At 35.5% G+C, this 24,688-nt stretch overlaps 5 protein-coding genes and 1 non-coding gene across 7 annotated transcripts; 2 read left to right on the top strand and 4 right to left on the bottom strand.

The window, feature by feature from the left end:
- The first annotated feature begins 1,824 nt into the window (after positions 1–1,824).
- On the top strand, positions 1,825–5,831 carry LOC130984209 (pentatricopeptide repeat-containing protein At4g32450, mitochondrial-like). Its single transcript, XM_057907579.1, has 2 exons — positions 1,825–2,397; positions 3,473–5,831. The coding sequence occupies exons 1-2, from the start codon at positions 1,825–1,827 to the stop codon at positions 5,657–5,659; spliced, it is 2,760 nt and encodes a 919-aa protein (XP_057763562.1). The 3' UTR covers positions 5,660–5,831.
- Positions 5,832–5,836: 5 nt separating this feature from the next.
- Positions 5,837–8,360, bottom strand: LOC130967163 (pre-mRNA cleavage factor Im 25 kDa subunit 1). Its single transcript, XM_057891986.1, has 7 exons — positions 8,007–8,360; positions 7,863–7,908; positions 7,313–7,406; positions 7,136–7,209; positions 6,959–7,045; positions 6,771–6,881; positions 5,837–6,548 (listed from the first exon to the last, which is right to left on the bottom strand). The coding sequence occupies exons 1-7, from the start codon at positions 8,198–8,200 to the stop codon at positions 6,477–6,479; spliced, it is 678 nt and encodes a 225-aa protein (XP_057747969.1). The 5' UTR covers positions 8,201–8,360; the 3' UTR covers positions 5,837–6,476.
- A 135-nt stretch (positions 8,361–8,495) lies between these two features.
- TRNAE-CUC (transfer RNA glutamic acid (anticodon CUC)) lies at positions 8,496–8,568 on the bottom strand. Its single transcript has one exon. It is a non-coding gene; the product is annotated as a tRNA-Glu (tRNA).
- Positions 8,569–12,449: 3,881 nt separating this feature from the next.
- LOC130936080 (uncharacterized) lies at positions 12,450–15,628 on the top strand. The gene is made up of 6 exons (XM_057866064.1): positions 12,450–12,644; positions 13,539–13,603; positions 14,049–14,156; positions 14,764–14,890; positions 14,962–15,079; positions 15,198–15,628. The coding sequence occupies exons 2-6, from the start codon at positions 13,594–13,596 to the stop codon at positions 15,270–15,272; spliced, it is 438 nt and encodes a 145-aa protein (XP_057722047.1). The 5' UTR covers positions 12,450–12,644; positions 13,539–13,593; the 3' UTR covers positions 15,273–15,628.
- Positions 15,629–15,851: 223 nt separating this feature from the next.
- Positions 15,852–18,168, bottom strand: LOC130936069 (UBP1-associated proteins 1C). 2 transcript variants are annotated; one of them, XM_057866050.1, is made up of 6 exons: positions 17,873–18,166; positions 17,709–17,783; positions 17,478–17,605; positions 16,758–17,190; positions 16,387–16,500; positions 15,852–16,296 (listed from the first exon to the last, which is right to left on the bottom strand). In XM_057866050.1, the coding sequence occupies exons 1-6, from the start codon at positions 17,957–17,959 to the stop codon at positions 16,234–16,236; spliced, it is 900 nt and encodes a 299-aa protein (XP_057722033.1). In that variant the 5' UTR covers positions 17,960–18,166; the 3' UTR covers positions 15,852–16,233. The 2 variants fall into 2 exon arrangements, 1 of the variants encoding a protein (XP_057722033.1); XR_009068049.1 differs by lacking the exon at positions 15,852–16,296 and adding an exon at positions 16,587–16,663 and having other exon boundaries at positions 17,873–18,168.
- Positions 18,169–20,177: 2,009 nt separating this feature from the next.
- LOC130976702 (threonine synthase 1, chloroplastic-like) lies at positions 20,178–22,264 on the bottom strand. The gene is made up of 2 exons (XM_057901624.1): positions 21,477–22,264; positions 20,178–21,311 (listed from the first exon to the last, which is right to left on the bottom strand). The coding sequence occupies exons 1-2, from the start codon at positions 22,143–22,145 to the stop codon at positions 20,370–20,372; spliced, it is 1,611 nt and encodes a 536-aa protein (XP_057757607.1). The 5' UTR covers positions 22,146–22,264; the 3' UTR covers positions 20,178–20,369.
- Between the last annotated feature and the right edge of the window lie 2,424 nt (positions 22,265–24,688).

Below are 24,688 nucleotides of genomic sequence, written 5' to 3'. Positions count from 1 at the left end.
ATCCGTGGTTCCGTCATAGAGGTCCATATCGGGGCTTTTGAAGTTCCTCGGAACCTTTGCCCTCATGATGTCCTCGCTGAAAGGATCCTCCCCTCTTATGGGCGGCTCTTCTCGTTCGTCGCGGGAGTTTCGGCCTTTGAGGGAGGATTCCAACTTCAAGAGTTTTCTTTCTAACTCTTTTCGTCGTTCAATCTCCTCTTTTAGGCTCTTTTCCGTTTTCCTTTGTCGCTCCCGTTCCTGTTCCAACTGCTCTAGGCGACTTTGGTGGACATGGACTAATCCCATGAGTTCAGTTGCATGGGATGGTCCATCTCTTTCCTATTCGCGCCCTTCTGAGGAATTCACCTTCGGATTTTTGACTCCGGAGGTACCCTCTCTATGCTGATCGTTAGTTTCCTGGTGGAGGGTCAGGTCTGCATTGTTGTTTCCGGTATCCAGATTCTCTTGTTCAGAATCTGATTCCACATGACCCTCTTCGGGGGATCTGTCCGCCATCACTGGTTGATCTCTCGGCTCCCCGGCAACGGCGCCAATGTTACGATGGGTAACCGGAGATTAATGGATTGGATGGCGTTGGTTGGCCCAATTGTTTGAAAGAGGAGGCCTTCGAGTGGATCTGCACTTTGGGGGCCTCCGCCCGACTTGTGTGCGCGAAAGAATAGGGGGTGGTACCTGCAAAGACACTCCAATGCCTAAGTCAGCAAGAGTGTAAGCAGGTCTAGAGAGTATTGAGACTTAGAGATACCTGAGGGGTGTCAGGGTATTTATAGTGGTGAATCAATAACCACCGCTGAAGTAGTTCCGCCTTTTAAGGTGGATAACTGTTCCTTTATCTTAGGGAGGTTGAGATATGGCTTCCGGAAGTGGGTAAAGAGATTTTAGGGGCAGTTACTCATTTGAATGAGTGATTATCTGCCAGCTAATCTTCGTTTCCGACTTCTTTAGGGTTAGTCGTGATAGGTACCGACTTCATAGGGAGGAGGTCAGTACAAGGCAAAGCTTCAACCTTTTTGGGTTGGGCTTTTTGTTGGGACCTGTGCCTTATCGTTGGGCCAGGGTATGAACAACTATCAATATAATTTTTTATGCTAATATCTAATTATATTTATATATATAGAAAAAATATTATTTTTAAATAACAAGTATAATAAAAAATATTATTTATGTTTGTGCAATAAACTTATATCAAATCAAATATAAAAACATGCACGTTAAATTCTTTCAAATTTTGGATAACGAATATTAAAATTAAATAAAAAAATTAAACTCTTTCATTTGAAAATAATAACTAAAAAACTTATTATTTAATTTTGTTTAAGATTCTGGTCTTCTTAGCCGACTGGCACTTTTGTCCTTTACGACCATTTTATAAACAACAATGCTAGTAAACCAAGAGGATATCAGAAAAAAAACCAGCCAAATATTTTTGGGTGAATCTAAAACCTCTACGCGGATGGTGCTTATGTTGGGCATTAGGATATTTTTTCTACTAAGTATTAGAATTGGGATTGTTGGAAGCAGAGTTTCATGATCTCCACCCCTAATTCTCCAACGTATCATTTAGAATTTTAATTTAGGGTGAGAAGCAATTAATATCAAATATTATAAATTAAAAATAAATAAAATTAATTAAATATAATTATAAATTAGTTAAGTTGTTTAATTTTTGGCTGATCACCTCTTTGTTTCATATACTTTTCCTTATATAAAAGTAGTTTAATACTATAAATTTTTTGTGTCATAATCTATAATACCAGGATCGACGTAATTTTAAAAGATTTATATTCCCGTAGTACCGGATAAAAATACTAGTCTTTTCTAAATATGGGCTTGAGTTATTGTTCAAGCCCAGATAGGCACAGCTCAAGCCCAAATCAAAGTTGCCCATGGATGCTGAGTGCTTACTTCATGAGCCACTACCCAGTACCCACCCCTAAAGCCTCAACGTCTCTCTTCTCTGGTCTCTTTCTCGCCACTCTCTCCCTCAAGCTCTCTCCCCGTCTCACGCCACTCTCGTCTCCGGTGTCTCACTTCTCTCTCGGTCTGGCACTCACCGTTTTGGACTCAGCCACTCGTCGCGCTCTGTGTCCTCACAGTCTCAAGCGCAGTCGCCGCCTTCCTGCGCTCGCTTCGCCGGCGGCAGAGCCAAACGGAACCAGCTTCCTCACCGTCACCGTTTCGCACCCAACTAGCGCGCCTTCCCGCGATTGTCGTCTCCGCGGCAGAAGCAGCAGGTCCCGGGGCCGGTCGTCGTCGCTCTCTGTCTCGTCACCTCTCGCACTCAGACGCACGCCTTCCCTGCGCTCCTTGTCGCCGGCAGCAGGTCCTGGTGGGCTGGTCTTCGTTTGTCTTCTTGCTTCGAGCCTCGCCGTCATCGTCCTTCGCGCAACCGATTTGGTGAGTTCCAGCCAATTCACCCTTTCTTTCAGTTTCAATTTTGTTGCTGTAATTCTGCACTTCTGATATTGTTGCTGAACGTTGAATTTGTTGCTGAAAATTGAATGTGCTGCTGAAATTTGTTACAGAATATCATGTCACTTAACTTAAATTTGTTCATTGCTGATTGAATTTGTTACTGATTACTTAGTTAAATTTTTTGTTGCTAAAAATCATTTGAATTTGTTACTGATCATCATCACTGAAGATTGAAGCTATTGTTGTCTTGCTGAAATAATCATGCAGCTAAATATTTTGTTGCTGTAAATCATCTTTTGAGCTAAATCTTTCGCTGCTGAAAATTATTGTAGTTGAAAATGAAGTTCATGTATGTTGCAACTCAGAATAAAATTGTTTAGTTAAATTGTTCTGTTTGTATTATTATGAATTATTCTTGGTATTGATTTGTGAAACATATACAAATGTAGATATAGATGCTAATAAAAATGAAGGAAATGTTGGTCAAGCTTTAAATTTGTCCTATGAAGATATAGATGCCGATTTTATGATCATTCCTCGGATTTGATTTACTGATTGTATTATCTTTTGCTCTCTCTTGTTCATTTAAATTGAGAAAGTATTTTGTACCAGTGACTAGTTTATTATCTCTTTTTGCATCATTAGTTATATCTAAGAATTGATACTTGATTGTTATTAATATATTTGTTAGGACATGTATTTTAAGTTTTGATGTTTGATGTTAATGTTATTTTTATTTAATTATGACCGGGTCAACCAGGTGAATTAGTGACCCACCGGTTGAACTAGTGACTGGTGATCCGGTCATTTGACCAGGTCAATTACTGGTTTGGTTTTAATAACTATGCTCTCTACTGTAAGTTTCCGTTATGCAAAGGATGAATATTGAGTTTGATCATTTTGTTTCTTTACTGCATCAATAAACAATTATTGCTTTTCTTTTTTAGTTATATCTTCTATGAACTGATTATATATATATATTTTTTCATTTTATTTTACTTATTCTTTCTTCAGATATTCAAATTACTAATAGAATACACCACTTTTGGCAAACTAGCTGGATTCTCTTTTCGGCCTCATGCCATCAATGTCTTCTAATAGAACCTCACTACTTAAATTTAGTTCTCTTCTGAAGTTCCGGAATGGTTCTTGTATGGGTGACTCTCTGGATTTTATTAAAACCCTTAACTTGTTGAGGACTATTAGTACTGCTGCAGAAAGGTCAGATTTTCAGGTTTCTGGTAGTAACCAAACAGATTATTCTTTAGGTTATCGGATGCAAAACAATGCTGGGTTTTACAGAGAAACTCAAAGTAACCCAGGTTCACATCAGAACCAGCTAGTGAGTAGGCACAGTCCAGATTATTCTGCTCAAGCAAATGCAAATGGTTCTACTGGAGGAACTTCGGCGGGAAATCGGCAGAACATAAACCCGAACTGGGGTCATACAGAGGGAATTCGAAATGAATATGGGAATAATTTAGCTGCTCGTGGTGGAAATTTTAGTGGGTCGTATGGAAATAATCATGGCAGTTCTGGTAGAATTTCTTATGGAGCTGGTCAGGTTGCAAATGAAAGTCATATAAGCATCTCTAGGAATTCAGTTCAGAACAATTCCTTTGGACATAATGGAGGCGTCAATGGGTACTATGGTCAAAGCAATACAAGGATGCAAGAGAAGCAAGTTGGGGTCGGTGGTGATAATTCAAAGGGAATTGGAATGCATCAAAATGCATTTACTGGGAACCAGAATTGGACACAAGAACCCAGAGGAAGGATGCAGTATCCAAATGCTCATAGCTCACCTAGGCTTTCAGAGTCTCCAGGAAATCTTCTAGGGAATCTTCCTACAAATATTCGTAATCCGTCACCAAATGATCATTACTCAGGGAGTAATGAGTTTAGTCAGCGATACTTGGGTACTGAACAATTTCAGCAAACTCCGAAAAATGGTCAGTATTCTCCAAACTGGAATACTGTACAGGGATCAACATTTGGCTCCGCAAAACCTGATGGCGTATCAGCTGAAGCATCTAATGATAGTCCATATAGAGGCACACTTGAGGAACTGGATGGTTTCTGCATGGACGGTAAAGTGAAGGAAGCAGTTGAAGTTTTGGAATTGTTGGCAAAATTGCATATTCCTGTGGATTTGCCGCGATATTTACAATTAATGCACCATTGTGGAGAGGCTAAGTCTCTTGAAGAGGCAAAAATTGTACACAGAAATGCTTTGCAATATCTGTCACCCCTCCAAGTCAGCACTTATAATAAGATACTGGAGATGTATTTTGAATGTGGTTCTGTGGATGACGCACTCAATGTGTTCAATAATATGCCAGAGCGCAATTTGACTACATGGGATACTATGATAACACAGCTTGCTAAGAATGGGTTTGCAGAAGATTCCATTGATCTATTCACTCAATTTAAAGAAAAGGGACTGAAACCTGATGGTCAGATGTTCATCGGGGTGTTTTTGACATGCAGTATGCTGGGAGATATTGATGAAGGAATGCTACACTTTGAATCCATGAGCAAGGATTTTGGTATTGTACCGTCTATGGCTCATTTTGTCAGTGTAGTAGACATGATTGGTAGTATTGGGCATCTGGATGAAGCCTTTGAATTCATTGAAAAGATGCCAATGGAGCCAAGTGTTGATGTATGGGAGACTATGATGAATCTCTGTAGAGCTCACGGAAACACTGAGCTGGGGTATCGTTGTGCTGAGTTAGTTGAGCAACTAAATCCTTCGCGCTTAATTGAGCAATCCAAGGCTGGCCTTGTACCTGTCAAAGCCTCAGACTTGACAAAAGAGAAAGACAGGAAACTAGCAAGCAAAAATCCACTGGAAGTAAGGAGCCGAGTCCATGAATATAGAGCCGGAGATACTTCTCATCCTGAAAATGATAAAATATATGCCTTGCTTAGAGGTATGAAGTCGCAGATGAAAGAAGCTGGCTATATTCCAGAGACAAAGTTTGTGTTGCATGACATAGACCAAGAAGGAAAAGAAGAAGCTCTGCTTGCCCATAGTGAGAGACTTGCTGTTGCTTATGGTCTCCTTAGCAGCTCTGCTCGCTCTCCTGTCAGGGTAATTAAGAACCTTCGAGTTTGTGGGGATTGTCATACTGCACTGAAGATTATTTCTAAGATTGTTGGAAGAGAACTCATCATTAGAGATGCTAAAAGGTTCCATCATTTTAAAGACGGGCTATGCTCTTGCCGTGATTATTGGTGAACAACATGAACTTAGGTACTTCAACCCTTTTTTGTTATCTATAATCCCCCTTTATTATTCATTCGTTAGGTTAATATATTAAAACTATAGTGGCTGCAATTTGTGCAAACAAGTTTTATATTGCTGACTAAGCTCAATTTACATGCAATAAATCATACAGTTGCTGCTTTCAGTTCCCGTGTGATTTGCAATATTGTATGGTTTTTTTTTTGTAGTGCTTAAACTTTAAAAATGATGGGCTTTGGCTTTAAAATTCTGGTTGTTCAGTTGTCCGGTGGGAGATGGACATAATAATACAGAAGTAGTAGCTACTGAAAGATTTAACTGTTTTTTTCACAAGTTCACATTACAAAAAACTTAGGCCCGGTTGTGGTTGAAATCAAAGGAATGTCTGGCAAATATTTGTCTCGTCATGATTTGAGAAGAAGAGAGAATGAGAGTGAGTGAGTGAGAGGAGTGTAGCTGAATGAATCACTCATTCGGAGTTGCTATTTCACACTTACAGACAACTCCCATGAAGCAAAGGCTAAATATCATGTGCGTGTATGAGGGGGTATGTACGTGTATTATTGAAAAATAAAAAAACAACAAAAAAGCCCCAAAAGAAAAGGAAGGGGTAAGTACTCAATGGAAAAATTTCAAACCAACCATTGAAATAACATGCACATTTCTGATTTCAAGTTTTCATCATCACTATCACTCTTGTATACTCTCTCTCTCTCTCTCTCTCTCTATATATATATATATATATATATATATATATGTACAAGTCGTCAAGGCCATGTTCAGCTACCGAAGGTTGCATCATGTCAATGACTTAGGATTCAATCATGTTGAAGGAGAACTTTGAAAGTAGCTGAGGGACCGCTGATATCACTTGCCCATATCTCTGCAAAATGCAAAAATAAAGGCATTCAGGGAAACATAGCACCACTGTATTAAGTCATAACTTCAGTCACCAAAAAATGAGCATAAGGAACTTCTATAGTTTATACTATCCTCAAATGATTCTAACATGGTTTTAATTCCCTAATATACAACAATGTGAATCAATTCAAGCATCATATAGCCTGTGACCTAAATACTTTCTGGGTCCAATGGAAATCCATACCTTTTGATTTTCATGAATTTGGCACAATGGAACTGCAAGCAACTTTAGGTTCTTTGGCACAATGAATTTTCGACTCTCCGGCAGCTTCACAAGAAAAAGTTTCGTACACTCCTTCACCACAGAACCATAAACAAGACTATTAGGGCATCCTCAACTACATAAGCAAAGCCATTTGAATGATTACATACCTTAGGTGATCTCACATTAGGTGGCAGGTAGGGATACAATAATGTTTCGAATTCAGCCCTCCACCACATTCCAAGGCACTCACCCACCTAATCAAGTATAGCACAATTCATATGATGATCTATATATAGTAGTGAGGTAGGTATATGGTGACAATTTTAAAATAACGAGTTTAATACCTCCCATTCAGTCCCATTGTCATCTTCATTAACAGATAGCTTCCTTACCAGCTTACGCCTCAATCCATCAATATCTGGAAATTCATAGAATCTTGCTTATTAGAAATGCAGGTAGGAAGATATTATCAAACAATAACTTAGACTCCCATTTCGAGCTTTCGAGGCTTCCTACGATACCTGATTCACCTGGTCTTAAGCGACCACCAGGTAGTTTAAAGATGGAATTCTTGACTTGCAACAGCAGCAAATGTGGATGTTTGAACAACTCAACCTGTTCCAAGAACATTTACATTCTGTCAGCACACAAACATATTGCTTGTATCAATGGCATAGAACATGGACTGTTATCCAGCACTTCAGGGACAACGAATGCAAATAACCAATAACAAATATGAATATTACTCAGAAAATTCAAGTCAATTTCAGCCTTCCATGCTTTCCTCCCAAAATTCAAGTAAAAATTAACATGTAACCGAAAAATTTCAGAGAAAGGAAATAATATAGCATGAGCTCAATCATATATACCATATTACTAATATAAACTTGTTTTCCAAAAACAACATATAAAGCACAACATTTTTCCTCCAATCATGAATTACTAATCTTTTAGGTAACACTTCCATGGAACTACTCAATCAAGCGAACCAAATTATCAAGGTATTTTATTTAATAAAAAAAAAGTGAAAGAAAAACCATGAAGGGTGAAGGAACAAGATAAACAACCCACCAGAATGACAGCTTCCACGCATTTACGGATTCCACGAGCAGCATAGCTAAGGTGCAAAATTAAAAGAGAGTTAGAACGAAGAAGGAAGGAACAAAGCTAGAACACAAGTGAAATTGTAAAATCAGAGAAAAAAAAAGAACGAACTTGGATTTCATCCTGGAAAAGCGATCAGCTAGGGTTTCATCCTTGAAAGGAATAGAGTGTTTGGCGCCAAAGTAGTAACTGCTCAAAGGGTATAGGTCAACTTCAAGTCGTTGATTGCGATCGTACTCACTCTCATGATTACGATTACGATGATGATGATGATAAAGAGTGGTAGCTTCAGCAGCTTCACCCATTTTCAGTTATCAGTAAAACAAAATCTATCTCCGTTGCTTCGTGTTGCATTCAATTAATACAGGTTAACGAAGTTGCAGAAAGCGCGAGAGGGTGCCACGAACACACACAAGGAGAGAGAAGATTCAAGACACAAGAGTGAGTGAGGTAGCTGTCGTGTCAACGTTCCAGAGCGATCCCACACAACTCACCAGTCACCGCAAATCCATAATGGGCTCAGATCATTGGGCCTATTTGGGCCACAGTATCAGAACTTTAGATAGATGAACTGGCCCATACTATGTCCAAAAAGTAATTTTCCGTTGCCGGGACTTGAACCCGGGTCTCTCGGGTGAGAGCCGAGTATCCTAACCAACCAGACTACAACGGAGTTGCTTTTTGTGCTGCCAAGATTTTATTTAACCCTGATCTTACCATATCTATCTACCTTTCCATAAAAAGTAAGATTCCTTGATTCTTCACCTGAAAAAAATTTAAAAGAAAAAAAATCCATTGTACAAACATTTCACCTTAACTTAGGATTTGGGAAAGGACTGAACTTAAATGGATGTAACATAGTGAGTTTAATCTAATAATTATATTTGTAGTTGATTTCACAACTTAAGGCTTTGGATAGAGAAAAGAAAATGAAAAGAAAGGAAATAAGAGAAAAGAAAATGAGAGAAAAAAAATAAATGGAAAAGTGAAGTTATTTATGTGTTGTTTGGATGAAGAGAAAATGGATGGAAAGAAAATAGAAAGAACAATTTTTTTTGTTTGAATGAAAAGAAAAGTGAGAAGAAAGAATATTATCATGGTATAAAATTACATTAATACCCTTATAATAAAATAAAGTATAAATATTTTTATTTATTTATATTTTATCGCATTTTATAAATATTTAAATTATTTATTTAATACACATATAATATTTAAATATGAATTTTTATTATAATAATCTATTAAAACTATTAAAACTAAATTTATATTGATAATTAATAATAATAATATAACTATGGACAATATTGTAAATACACAAAAATAATCTTTCTCTCCTTATTTTCTTGCTTGTTATGGATAGACCCACAAAAATTTTTTTCTTTCTTTTCATTTTCTTTCACATCCAAACAAAAGAAAATAATATTTTTCATCCATTTTTTTTCTATCCTTTTTCTTTCTTCTTATTTTCTTTTGAACCATCCAAATCTTTAAAGTCATATGAAAACAATTTAATCTTTGAAAAAGAAACTGTGATTAGTTTTTTTTTAATTTATTAGTATTAGTTAATTTCCTACTTAACAATGAGATATTTTGATTTGGAATACTTTTGGTTGAGTGATTGATAAAATTCTCTTCTTTTTTATGTTGGTAAAAATTAAAATTGATTTTATACTTGCCCAAGACTCTTGCAGTTTTGGTTTACATCAGAATTGTCTACTTGTCTTTGTTTACAAGCAATGCATTGTGGCAGATGGATAACTAATGCCCAATTTTTACATAAAGAATTAAGATAAGATAACTCAACCATTGTAGCTGTGAAGTTGATTTATTAAGTCAAGAGTTGCCATATCTGACTATTCAAACTCTTAAGTCTCCTTTGTCTGCAAGTGCCAGATATAAGGTTTAAGCCCACTCAGCATGCAACCATCAATTTAACACCTCAACCATTTATATAGTTTAATTCTAAGCAACTTTATTTTTAGATGCTTCAGGGAGAAAATGTTCAGTAAATAATATTACTAATAATAAAGAGAAAGGCAACTGCTTCTTTTGATGAATGGAGTTATCCTCCTATAATCCTATTATATTGCCTGGATTGATTTATAAATTAAGCAGGCCTGTCTCACCTACCTACTTTAAATCATGAAATCTTTAATGAAGATGTGGACATTTATATAGGGGAGAATTTGATTTATTTTATTTCGCATAATGTATGTTGTTGTGATCATAATATTTATTTATTACATTGATAAATGAATGAAAAGACTAACTGATAAATAAAGTAGAGTTAGTACTTATTATTTATTTATTTTTTTATCATATCTCAATATTTAGGTGGAATATTATGTTGAGTCGATCACTTTTTTCCTTTCAGGAAAACAAACTATATACAAGAAAAAATTCAAGAAATTTATTATTTTTGTCAATATTTTTAGTTATTAATTTATTTTTTTTATTTAATAATATACTTTTAATTCATATTTTTAAGGGTGTTCACAGTATGGTTTAGATCGATTTTGAGTCAAAAATTAATTCTATTTAAACACTAATTTTACTTGCGGTGTAGTTTGGATTGGATGATTTAAAAAAAAATTCAATCCGGTCCAATTTTAAGCAGTTTGGATTGGATTGGATTTATGGTTTTGTAAATTAAAAAAATTAAATAGATCTAACAAGTCTCAAAACCAAATTTGAACTAATCAATAATGACATAATAAATCTCAACAATATCTTAAAAAGCTAACACTAATATAACAATAGAAATAAAATTATAGGTTAGTTAAACTAAATAAATAAATAACATTTTAAACATAAAATATTTATTAAATAATAATAATATATGAATAATATAAAAATATATAACAAATTGAACATATTATAAGTATAATTATAAATATAATAATAAAATAATAATATTATAATACATTGTGCGATTTGAATTGGATTTGATCGGTTATGAAAAGTAGATCCAAATTCGATCCGATCTAGCGGTTTATAAAAAATAAAATCTAATTAAATTCAAATTAGTGTGATTTTAATAGATTTTCGATTTGAATTGAATTAGATCGGATGAACTTTAAACACCCTACATATTTTTAAATATCATTAACTAACTACTTACCACCAATAATAAAATTTGCTTATCCTTTAGTATTTTTCAATTATATACTATAACCTTTTTTAAAAAGAAACTCTTACTTTATTTTAAAAAAAATTTATGTTACTTGTCACCAACTTTTATACAAATTTATCCAAATAAAATATACAATAAAACAAAACTATACAAGATTTTTAAATTAAATACTTCCGAAAGGGCGAAGATGAAAAATAAAATTCACAACTACTAGCACTAGTATTTATTAAAATGACAAAATTTAATAATATATCAATTTTTTATTATATTTATGATTATTAAAATTATTTTAAATTGTACAAATTTTATTGAATACAATCAATATAATTTACACCTATAAAAAATTACTTTTATTACAATTTATTAATTTATTAAATATAACCATTATAAAAAAAACTTTTTTTTTCAAATACCAGCTTTAACAAGCTACCAAACCAGGCCTGAAGCACCCAAGGAATCTGCGTAAAAAACTGAAGATCAACTCGATCATTTGGAGAAAAAAATAAAATTAAAGTAAATATTAGTTTCCTGTTTATAAAGTGACCTTTTTTTCTTGTTTTAGTTTTGGAAAAATTACCAAAAATACCCATGAAGTTTACGAACGCTGACAAAAGTACCCATAAACTAAGGAAATTAATGATGTACCCATGGAAGATGGGGTTTGTATGACAAAAGTATCTAAACCCTAATTTTTTTGTTAATTTTTTAATAAAATTTCCAAACTACCCTCACTCTCAACCTCAACTCACTTTTTCAACCTTCCATAACCCAACTTGTACCTTTAAAACCTTTGTCATGGAGTCTAAAACTACTCCTATAATAGACCAGGCCAAAATCAATGGTGGTGGTGGTGGTGGTGGTGGTAGAGGACTTCGACCGATTCCTAGCAGATAAATTTAGTATGATGAACTCTTTTCCATTTTTTTCGCCAATCCCTTCACACAAAGAAAGCCCTCAAATTAAGAAAAAAAAGGAAAAAATAAATGAAACGATTAAAAACTATTCATTTATGATTCTTTCTCTGATTCTTCATCGGTATTGATTGATTCTTTTGTTAATCTCGGCGCTACAATCCTCTATTGCGTTATTATTCAAAATTTCCACCATAAAAGGTTCATTTCATCTGTTGTAGGAGTAGTTTTGGATTCCATAGCAAGTTTTAAAGGTGCATTTTGAGTTATGGAAGATTAAAAAAGTGAGTTGAGGTTGAGGGTGGGGATAGTTTGGGAATTTTATTAAAAAAAACAAAAAATTAGAATTTGGATACTTTTGTCATACGGAACTCATCTTCCATGGGTACATCATTAATTTCCTTAGTTTATGGGTATTTTTGTCAGCGTTCGTAAACTTTATGGGTACTTTTGGTAGTTTTCCTTTAGTTTTTTATTAATTTCCATATTCATATTAAGTATTAACTCAAGATAGGACAGAGAAGAACTCAAGTCAATTCTGTTGAGCTTTCAATAGTTAATTTTGAAAGAGGGTCTCTTTGATCCATAAACAGATGAATTGTAGAGGAAGCAGCAATTGCTTTTTATGTTGAATAACGCAAAGTTCCTCTCTTTTTTCTTAGATATTTTCAACAACTGAGACTCCTTCTTCCTCCATCGAAGGCCAGTGCCTCTTTAATCTTTTCCTTTTCCAATTTCCTGTTGTTGTTTAATGCTTTAATTCTCTGTTACCTTTTTCTGATGGGTTTTTCCAATTTTTCCTTCTGATGCAGAATTTTTTTTTTGAAATTATTATTAAAATTTTACATATGTAACTATGTAAGACTTTTCTTTGTTGATGATTGCTGTAGATTCAGATTTTTTTGTTTGCTCATTACTTATTTTGGTATGTTATTACATGTATTGTCAAATCAAAGACAAAGATGCATGTGTAATAGAATTCTTTTTGGTTATTTATGTGACCTGAAAATTCTAAATTTGGATTTGGGAGATGTTATTACCAGCTGTATGCTGAAACTTTCCAGCTTTGATAAACAATATCCTTTGTTATACAATGCATGATTAGTATCTTAAATAACAAGCTTGTGGTTTTTGAGGAGGATAGTGAATAGTGTAGCTACTTCAAATGCCTAAGTCTCATACTTAATGTAATTGCTACTGCTTCTAACCAAACCAAACCAAAGAGCATAGGTGGTTTTTTTGTAATATGTTATAGTTCAGATGTGGAAGAAGAATTTTGTGGTTCCTTGGAACAACGGAAAATCTGAAAAGATACATGTATTTAACATGTTTTGCAATGGTATAAACATATGGTTCATATGAAATATCAGAAATTTTGCAGAATATGGGATGCTTAGGAGTCTTCAAGTTCTTGAATTGCTGCACATGCATATTTGTTGAATCTAGTACTTCTGAGATCCAAAGTCCTCAAATACATTTAGCATATACCTTGCATGAGCTACATTTGCTATTCAATTATCTGGTTCTAAACAGAGACATTCTAGTCTCAGAGAAATCATGATTTTATCTTAGCATGTTGTATTTTCGCGAAAACAGGTAGTTTGAGTAAACAGCTGGAGGAACTGACAGTGTGAACTTAACTACACTACCCATGGATAAAGGTACTAAAACATTATTGTTGATATACTATGAATATAAATACAACTGCATATGCTTATTAGAAATTGTGCTTTAAGTATATGTTTCATCTTTCCAATATTGGCAACATCCTGTCATATCTTTTATATCCTTTTTCAAACAGAGAAATTAATTTTCTAATATAAGCAGTTCTAGAATTTAATAAGATAATATGAATTGAATTTTTGTTTGTTGGGTGGAACACGTTTTAAATTCAGAAGAAATCCTTCATCTAACAAATTTGTATATGAAGATGTGTATTCTCATAAGAACAAGTTTTGTCACCTATAACTTGAAAGTTGATATGCTTGGAGACTTCACACTATGAGATAGAATTGCATTCCTGATATAAATAGGGCAATTTGGACCTCAAGAAGAGACTATCAGCTCAATGCACTTACTTCCCATGGATTTCATTTGGTGTTTCAGATGCTAGGATGCAAGAGACAGTTGATTTGAAAAACAATGTGGAATTAGTGAGATCTGTCTCGGATAAGCTTTTGAGGCCATCTGCGAGAAATTATTCAATATTTAGAGGTACCAATATAAAAGATATGTCAATATACCTTGTAAAGAAAAGTCTGTTTCTAATGGCTTCACCATTTCTTTCCAAGTTTTTATGTAGTATAATTTACTCTTGCCATTTACCATAATTGAACCTTTATATAAAATTGGATTTTTCATTTTGTTGGAAAGCAAATTAGCATGCTGATGGCTCCATTGGATGCCAGTCATTTTTATTCATTTTTTTATTTAGGTATATGAGTGCAGCAAGCCAGCAAGGGACATAATTACTGCAGAAGTTATCCTACCATATTACTTCTAACTGTTGAAAATGAAACAAATTTGGTAGTTAATGCTACCTACATTTTCCTTTGCATCTGTTATATCATAGACATAAAGAATTAGTTCCTGTGTGATTGTTGACAGCAACATTCTCTGTTCAAATGGCGTTTTCCAGTGGCACATAATTACTATTTCAATTCTACTGGGCTACTGGCCTAGACAAAGCCCTTCATATACCCATTGTGCTTTAGATTCAACCTCAGGCCCCCAATTTCCTTGAAACAGAGTTTTATGAACTTTACTCTGCAAATCAATGCTTCTTTTGCCTGAAATCTTGGCAACTTTATGTTCATGGCAGGACAAGCAATAGATGCTGCAGGCCATGGAAAGGGAAAGTATTCGTTAATTAGAGATACAGAGGACTACCAAACGGGACTTTATGATAAACCCCTTCCATTTTTCGGATGCGGAGTTGGATGGTTCTCGTAAGTAACTCTATCAACTGTCTTTGCTGATTTATTGATCTCGTCTCATGGCGTCGTTTGTTATGTTGCAGATTCCTTTTCGGATTCCTATGCCCACCGATGTGGTTTTATGCGACAATCCTCTATTTTGGAAATCACTATAAGAAGGATCCTAGGGAAAGGGCAGGTCTTGGAGCTTCTGCAATTGCTGTAATCTCTCTACCTATTCCTAGCTGTTTGTTTGCCTATTTCATGCAGATATCGCATATTATTGTATTTCAATTTGCTTAACCGTTTTCTAAAATTGGCGTGGTGGTTGACTTTGCAGGCATTAGTATGCACCGTAGCATTGCTGATAATAGCAGTCATTCTTATGTTAAGATGGTGGTTCTTCCAGGTGTAAATTAAGTGCAAAGATGAAATTTGAGAAGCAAATACAAATAGATTATAGAAGCAATTCCGGATGGTCTATCTTAAACTATTGGACATTTGTATATGAGAACTTCAAAATAGATAGATGTAAAAAGAAAGGATTGCATCTCGTTGGTGAAGTAATTCACTGCAAGAATTCATTCAGCTAAGCAAGCTGAGACTTAATGATTTTGTGAATTGCTGTATACTATACTCACATGAAATGTGACGAGTGTTTATGAATTGCCTATAACTTTTACTAGTAATTTTTTTTTTTATATATGTAACACATGGGATACTGAAATTGTTGTATATGTTATACTGTGCAATAAATTTTGTTGATGTGCATTGCTACTAATGTAAAGACGAAGGGTATTTCCGGGTATCATCCTCATGAAACCAAAGAAAGTGTGTGAGGTGAAGAAAACATGGAAGCTTTCATTGATAAAAAGGAATACCATGGTAGAAAACAAGATTGATTCTGTGTGATAGCTTCAAAACGTGAAACCAACATGGCATGTTGCTTGGAAAGGAGGTGAAGGAAGTTCCTTCTTATTTGTGAGACATGGAATGGATTAAACATACTCAGCCTCTTACAGAACTTCAATAGATGCTAGCAATAATAGAGCTGTGTTTAATACAATCACTTGACTGAAACTTGCCTAAAATTAAATAGAATATCTTCACATTAAGTCACACAATCAAGAACATGCATATCCTGCAAATTCTGTATCTATTTGCTAAATCCAAAAAAAAATCTGTATCTTGAACATCTGAGCAAAACAATAGTGAATCTTCTCACAGTTCTTTTCAGGAAGGACAAAAATGTGGGCAAAGAGGGGATGAATACAAGTTTCACTTCTCTTCGACAGTCCATATGTTTTGAAACATAAAGGAACCAGCAGCAAGAGATTCTCAAAAAACTCCTAGGACTTAATCATAAGTTGATGCGTTCAGTCTTTGGCCACCAATTGCACGTACTTGCCCTCAACAGCAAATCTAGAGCTGGAGTTTATCTGTAAGCACACAATTTTCATAAGGAAGTCCATATTAATATCTCATTTTAACACAAACTAACGGAAACACAATCAAGTGGATGAACTTACTTTCTGCTGAAGTGCCTCACTGAACTCAGTTTCATCCACTACGACGCCAGATTCCTGCAGTGCCTTAAGGACAACTTTTTTCAGTTTCTTCATCTTCAAAGTTCCATCAGGTTGCTGTCACAAATAAATAAACACAAGCACATTTAAGTGCCATAGAAAAAGAAATTAGATTTACACCACAAGATTACAAAATGCAAAACCTGAGCAAGCTCATTACAGCCCATGGTAGAAGCTCTAGTTAGGTCCAATCTTAAAGTCATCATATCTATATGATCATCTTATGCCCAAAATATACAAATAGGATCAGTATAAGACAGGTAAATTAAGCACAAAACAATAAAGTATGTCATTTCAACGTTAAAAGAACATACAGATTTCAGAGCTGATTTGATAAGCTTCTTCCACTTAATTTTATTTTTGACAGCAGATTCTACTCTCCCTTCTGCTTCTTCACCCTGAATAACTTCTCCATTTCCAGTGTCAACAGAAATGTCATTCCTGCATTTTTTAATAAGATCACCCTCCGACGCTTCAAGTTTCCTCTTTTTTGCTGAAGAAATTTCGTCCCCTGATTTCAAATTATCTTGTTTAGAAGACTCTTCTAATTTTGGCTGCTCTGCATTTTTGCCGTCTCTAGCCTCATTAGGAGCAGCCTCCGACACAATCTTAGCATCAGGTGCAAATTTGTCTGTCTGGGGTGGGGGTTGCTTTGAAGCATGGTATGCTCGGGCTTTTGCCCGATGTTTCTTCCCATCGGCATGGAGAAGAAGTGTTTGCTTGCTTGTAGCTTGTGTATTGCAAATACTGCCAAGTCACAACCAAATACTCAAATGAGTTGGACAAAGCAAAAAGGCAAACACAAAATCTAAAGAAAGCATTCGTCTTAGTAAAGATCAAAGGGCACCAACAGTCCAACACCAAGCTAAGTTTATAGCACTTCTTAACATAATTTTTAAGTTTCTTAAACACAGAATAAGCTGTTTTAACAAATACTAGGAAGCATATTCATTAAGTTTCACTCTATAATGTGCAACAAGCGCCTATGAGCAACTGCAATAATATTAGAAAGTACTGAAATAGTGTATATATACCTACAAAACCATGGAGGGCGTTCGGACAAACCAACATTGATATCAACATCAGGCTTTTGCTTGTTGCCATCCTTGTTAGGCTTTGCAGGTGCACCATTCTTGACTTGCCCCTTTGGACCATACTTTTCCTGCAAATAAATCAAGGAGGCAGAGAATATCAGATTGCCATACTCATAGTTCATTAATTAACAGAACATAGGATCATTCAAAATGCACTAAAGAGAGACGCACCGCTTCGGTCATACACTGAGTGTGGTTCTGAACGGTGTCTTGGCCAAAAGTTTCACCACAGTCAATGCATGATAACTGCAGAATATGAATGAATGAACAGTAAATGAAAAAGAAAGAAAGAAGTAAATGTGAAATTGAATGAAATCATAGAAGTGAATAAGAACCCTATAAGCGGAGCAGCTTCGGAAGTGACCAGCCAACTTGGGCTTCTTGAGGTTGTCGCCGCAGTCCTCGCATTGAAACCAAACCATATCGTTCTCCCAACGAACGTTGCTGCTAAAGCTAAAAAATCCTGAACAGAGAACGATGGTTCGGTTGTGCAACCTTAACCGAAATCGAGGTTCCGGGGTTTAGTGGGGGAACGGCTAGGGTTTTCTTTTACTGTTAGTATTTACTTTTTGAGTTTTGATCTAACGACCCCGTCCCTTCTGCTGTTCTGTACTGTCAAAACCGCCGCAAAAACAACATTTTCCCCCACCAAAATTTCCTTTCTTTTTTTTTTTTCCCGGGACTTAGAAGGTGAACATTTTTTCTTGGGCTAGAGGATTGAAAAATATCCCATGCTCCGAATTTGGACAATAATGTGCCGTTAGCCCATTTAAGAGTTCAAACTCTAGAATACATTTGAGGGAAAAAATGTGATAAATGTGTGAGAAGTGTGTAAATGTGTTGTGTACTTAAAATTAGAGGTTGTCCAATTTATTGGGGTACCTAGGATTGAGGGTTGTCCAATCCATTGACAAAAAAAAAAAAACATAGATTGAACCAACCTCGGATTGATTAAGTATTGGGGGATTTGAATCTTGTCTTGTACATACAGTAATTTATTGGTTAGTAACAGACTCTTAAATAGAGTTCCGATCTGCGATAAATTAATTTTTAATCTGTCGGGTTAGGAGATACTGTGAACAACAACAAAAATAACATAGATTGTGTAAAAAAAACATAAATTAAAAAATTATTATACAAATGTAAATATTAAATAAATTTGAGTATATTTTACAAAAAAAAAAAACGTATTCCTTATTCATTCTACTATTCTTTTCAGTTATTATTATTCTTTAGACTTAACTATCTTTTATTTTTAACTTTTTAACAGACTTTTCAATCATCTTTAGTGTATTTTTAAATGTTTGCTATCTTGCTCTACAGCTACTTTTATCCTGATGAGTTGTAAGTAGCTAGGATGGAGTTGTAAAACTATTATCACCTAAATGGTCAACGTTTCCTATCATATGGAATAGAATAAGAACTAGCCAAAACGTGGAAAACATGAATATAAAAATCCATTCTTTGTCGGGGAAAAATGTAGGAAACAAAGCACATGGGAAATAGTTTATTTTAACCAGCATTATTACATGTTATCCAATAGTTTACTTATAATTTAGAGTCTTTTTTAGCGCTCAAATATTAAGTTAGAAGACATATCAGAGTTTTTTTTTTTTTTGACTATATAGTTATAATATTATGAAATTTTTTACTTATGCCAGCCATTATAAAGGTATAAATTACTTTTTAGGTTTAGTTATTCTAAAAGAATAAGTTCTTTTTTCATTAGTTGTTTGATATTTTAGTGTAGTATTATAAGTTGAGTCACATTCCTTTAGATAAATATATAATCAATTTGATAACCTCCTCTTTAGAGAGAATAATAATTATAATTATAATGTAGCCATTAAACTCATAAAATGAGTTATTAGGTATTATGTTAATCGATGAAAAATTATTATCATCTTTATAATATCTTCTATAGAATTTTTTAAGAATCTAAAATAATCATTGAAACTGGTTCTTTTTGCCTACTCTTAAACTCGAATACTCGATTAGTAGTAATAATAGTTTTAAAAAACATTCCAAAACAATATATATTTCAGCTATACTACCTCAAATTTCTCTTTGATAATTACACCAAAAGACTTACGTGCTTGCAAATTTTCAGTGTCCGCTAAAAGTAACCAAAATAGCTTCAAAATTCTCCCAATATCACCATATATACTCAAAATAAAACATAAAAAAATCTATCGTTTACATGGGAGAAATCAGCAATTGATACGTTTACATAATAAGTTCGTTCACTTCAGTTAGTACTTCTCTTAATTTTCACTTGTTAGGCACAATTTGTGTTTACATATATATCATGAATATGACAAAAGTCAATGATGATATTCAGAATTCAGAAATTGATTGATTATCTGGTTAAACCTTCAATTTTTTTTATAATTTCTCTTACTTCGATAGGTTAATAATTAAATCAGAACTCTATTTAAAAATTTATTACCAACCAATAAATTATTACATATAAACATGAGACACTTATTTAAACAAACGAATAAATTATAACTATGGTACTAACTTAACTTGGTTAGTTAAACCCTCAAATAAAGGGGTAAATTTGTACAAAACTTACAACCTATCTCCGAAAAAAAAAATAGAAAAGTTTGAGCCAGCAATTTTATTTTGGCTAGTATGTAACCAGTAAAAAAAGGTAAGTCATTGGATGACCAACTTCACACCATCAAATCATTATTAATAATTAGTTGATAGCTACTAATCACAAATGTTGTTGACCCTAATATTGCTAACAAAAATTACAAAACTTTTCCATCAACACAAACTAAGTTTTACCAGTAAGCATAACTGCATAAGCATATTCTTTCAAAGTCACTTGTTCTTTAGGCGGTCACTCTTCAAGAAACCCCTGAGCACATCCATCACGGATCCGAAATCCGGATTGACCATCACGGGAGGGTTAGCGAACCGACCCATCCCAGGAACAGCACCAGAATGATAATCAGTCTTACTCTGAGTGAACTTCAACCCATGGGCAGTGCTAACCACCACCGTCCGATCAGTGGGCCCTATCACCCCACTCCTCCGAAGCTTAATCAGCGCCGTCAAAGCCACCCCAGTGTGCGGACATATGAACATACCCGTCGAATCAGCTTGAGCCATGGCATCCATCAGCTCCTCCTCGCTCGCCTCCTCAACAATCCCCTCCGAATTTCTCAGCGCAAACACCGCCCTATCAATAGAAACCGGATCGCCAATCTGTATTGCAGAAGCGAACGTCGATTTCGCGGTCACGGCCTTAAACTCCTTCCACCCGCTCTTGTAGTACCGGTACAGAGGATTCGCGTTCGCGGCTTGAGCGCAAACGAGCCTTGGGATCCTATCCACGAGCCCTAAATCCTTGCACATTTTGAATCCCTTGTAGAAGGCGTAGATGTTCCCTAGGTTTCCGCCGGGAACGATGACCCAATCGGGAACCTCCCAATCGAACTGCTGAAGAATCTCAATAGCGGCGGTTTTCTGACCTTCCAGCCTCAGGCTGTTCAGCGAGTTCGCCAAGTAGATAGGTAACTCTGAAGTGATCTCACGAATCAGCTTCATGCAGCCGTCGAAATCGGTGTCGATGCTCAAAACCAACGCGCCGTTCGCAATCGGCTGAACCAGTTGCGCCGTTGAGATCTTGTTCGCGGGAAGGAACACGATGGAAGGGATCCCCGCCGCCGCGCAGTATGCCGAGAGAGCCGCTGACGTGTCACCTGTTGAAGCGCACCCAACCCCTACAACCGTCCGGTTCAACTTGCGCAATCGGTTCACCTGATAATAATAATAATAATAGTGTAATACAGCATCGCAGAATTCAGTAATTGACAGTTGGAATGAACTGGAGCTAACTTAACTAGTTAGGTTGTTGAGAAGCTGTTAGGGTAGTTAGGGTAGAAATTATGTGGTGTAACTGGGAGTAAATTAATTTTGTTGTACCTGGCTGACGAGGACGGTCATGCCCAGGTCCTTGAAGCTTCCGGTGTGGCTGATGCCGCAGTGCTTGACCCAAAGGTCGTTCATGGAGAGGTACTGTTTTCCGAACCGTTCGGCCCAGAAGAGGTTGGAGTTTCCTTCGAAGGCGCTAACGATGTCGTCGGGATCGATCTCCGGTAGCACCCACTCCTTCTTGCTCCATACGCCGGAGCCGTACGGCCACGCAGTCTTCCCCACTCGCGAGTCGAACAGAGAGCGCCAGTACGCACCGTCGAACCTCGACAGCGCCTCCATGTCGTGTTGAACGTCAAGCAGCCCGCCAGAGCGGCTACGGTACACGATATCATCCAGGGAGTACCATTCCGCCGAGTCGAATCCCGCGTTGAAGGGAACGTACCTCGCCGTGAAGCCTCGGCTGTCGCTACCGGAAGCCGAGCGGTGGCGGCGTGCCTCGTCCTTGATGTTCTCTTCGGCGTTGCGGTGGCTGTGGTTTGGCGGCGGCGCCGTCGGTGGGTGAGAGTTTGTGCTTGTGGTGGGAGAGGAGGAATCGTATGTGGATGAGGTGCATGCTATTACGTTGGGGGCGAGGCGGTTTTTTCTGTTGGTAGTTGGATTAGTAGGTTTTGGGGTGAGAGTGGAGAAGGAAGGGTTGAACAACGATGATGACACCATTGTTTTACTTTTCTTTCTTCGAAGTAACGGAGAAGCGAAGTGAGTTAGTGTTAGTGAAGGTGGTATATGGCGCGTGTGTGGTTGTGGTTTAGTGTTGGTTTTTGGGGGGTTTATGGATTATGAATTTATTCGATTTCTGAGGTTAATGGATAATCAATGGTGACATGGGGATGGGTGGGTGTGAGGAGATTAATGCACGTGTGGTGACACTCTGAGAACCGAAGGCCATGTGTTACTCGTGTGCTGAAATTATTCAATTCGTAGTGGGTGAACCAATACTGGGGGATATTCTTTTTACTTGCTTATAATAATTTAGCTCCTAAATCTCTCATAAAATAATATGAAGTGATTAGACTGAATCATATACTGTTCTTGCTAATTAAATAGGTTTTAGGTCTTTGGGAACATAAGAAATCTCTGATTAATTGGTAATGACAAAAAGCAATGGGAAAGGTCCACACCAATCCCCTATTCTCCAGAATTGGATGGAGAAAAAGGAAGAGGATAGTTCTCCATTGCTCCTTCACCAACGAAATCATGGACAAGTTTTACCTGTGATTCCTTTTAGACAGCAAAAAAGTTAGTTATTATGAGTCATTCAGATAAAGGCTTTTACGTCTTTTTTTTTAGAGATATTTTTTAGTAATTAAAATTTAATATATATAATCGATTAAATTATATTATTTTTGTCAAAATTAAGTTAGATAAATTGATTTGACTAAAAAAATAGTGAATCAAATATTAAATTGATCTAAATTAATATTATTTTTTATAAAAAATGACTAAAATACTTCTATTATATAAATTCAGTAGAACGAACAATTCCTAATTCTAAGTATACATCACATCCACACATTCCTCTCACATTTTATCACAATTTTTTTCAATTACACTCTTTAAGATTTGAACTCTAAATCTTTAAAATGAGGAGAGAGAAAAATGCCATGTGAAGTAAGACTCATTAGCACATTTTGACTTTGTTTATTGTTATGTCCTCAAACTTTGGACTGACCCTATATAGAATATTGTGGCTCAAGTATATGTCATTATGGCCCCAAACATTTTTCCAAAAAAAGGCTCAAAATCATTAGTTTACAAATCATGGGCTATGAAGATAGCGCTTAGCCTGGAGTGTCTGCGGATCGGATCGGATCAGATATGGTCGAAAATTCAATTCGATATGTATAATTTTCATTGGATCGGATCGAATATGATATCCGCGTTTTTTAGTGTCAGATTCGATCCGATCCGATCCGTAAATGTACGGATCAGATCGGATTAAATATCGGATATATCCGCATAATTAAACCTTCTCTTTTTAATCATATTTTTATGTAAAAAAATTCAATAAAAATATTTTTTTATACTTTTAAACTTATTTATTCCTAAAATATTTTTAATCAAACTATTTTTAAATAACAAAAATAAAATAATACAATATATGAATAATAATTACTCACTAAAACATACAAACAAGTAAATATAATACCAAATATATATATTTATTTATTTTTAATTATTATTGTGCGGATCTGCGGATCCATAAATCAGATACGCAGATGTAGAACAAATATCTGCGATCGATCAATTTGCGGATCGGATCGTATTCGTAATTTTTGGATCGGATACGAATATTTACTGTGCATCTGCGAATACGATCCAATCCATAGATACTCCAAACTTAGCTAGAGAAGTTTTATTTTTGGTTTGCAGATAGGAAGTTTATTTATTTATTTTTTTGGAAAGGAGGATAAATGTCATGTGAAGTAAGGCTCATTAGCGCGTTTTAACTTTGTTTATTGTTGTGTCCTCAAACTTTGGACTGACCCTACTTAGAATATTGTGGCTCAAGTATACGTCATTATGGCCCCAAACATTTTTCCAAAAAAGGCTCAAAATCATTGGTTTACAAATCATGGCCCATGAAGATAGCGCTTAGCCAGAGAAGGTTTTTTTTTGGTTTACAGATAGGAAGTTTATTTATTTATTTTTTTTATTTAGAGATAGGAAGTTTCTTTTGTTCTGCCTTCTCTGTATTAAGCGTTGCTTCTTGGGTTGGGCTGGGCTTTCCCAGCCTATAGCCTTGTCCCAAAGAAAAAAGCCTTTTACGTGTCAATGTTAGTCTCCAATTACTTCTTCAATGGGAGATATCCCACTACTTCTTCCATTGATGACGATGAGTTCAAGTTTGAGTTGCTAACAGAATTACGTTACGTTATCCTCCTTTTATTATGGTAGTTATGGAATTCAGTTTGAACATGGTTGCCACGTAATGACTGCCTAGGAAATTTCCCTTCCTCTCTCACTGTAACTCTTAAAATATTTTAGCTGCCAGCTAACAAAACGGGTACATTTGATTGTCTTGTCTTAACTTCAGCTTTTTTTAAAAGAAATAAAAAATATGTTTCGTACTTTCGTTATTATTTGATAGTTAGTTATATCTCACTTCTCTTTAATAATTGGATATGTTTATATATCACTTATCTTTAATAGAAAACCAATAATGAGTATTGATTAACGTCATCTTGTGGAATAAGATATAG

The sequence above is a fragment of the Arachis stenosperma genome, chromosome 1 (assembly GCF_014773155.1).
Source record: "Arachis stenosperma cultivar V10309 chromosome 1, arast.V10309.gnm1.PFL2, whole genome shotgun sequence".
Classification (NCBI taxonomy): Eukaryota; Viridiplantae; Streptophyta; class Magnoliopsida; order Fabales; family Fabaceae; genus Arachis; species Arachis stenosperma.
This window is presented reverse-complemented; position numbering and strand designations above follow the sequence as displayed.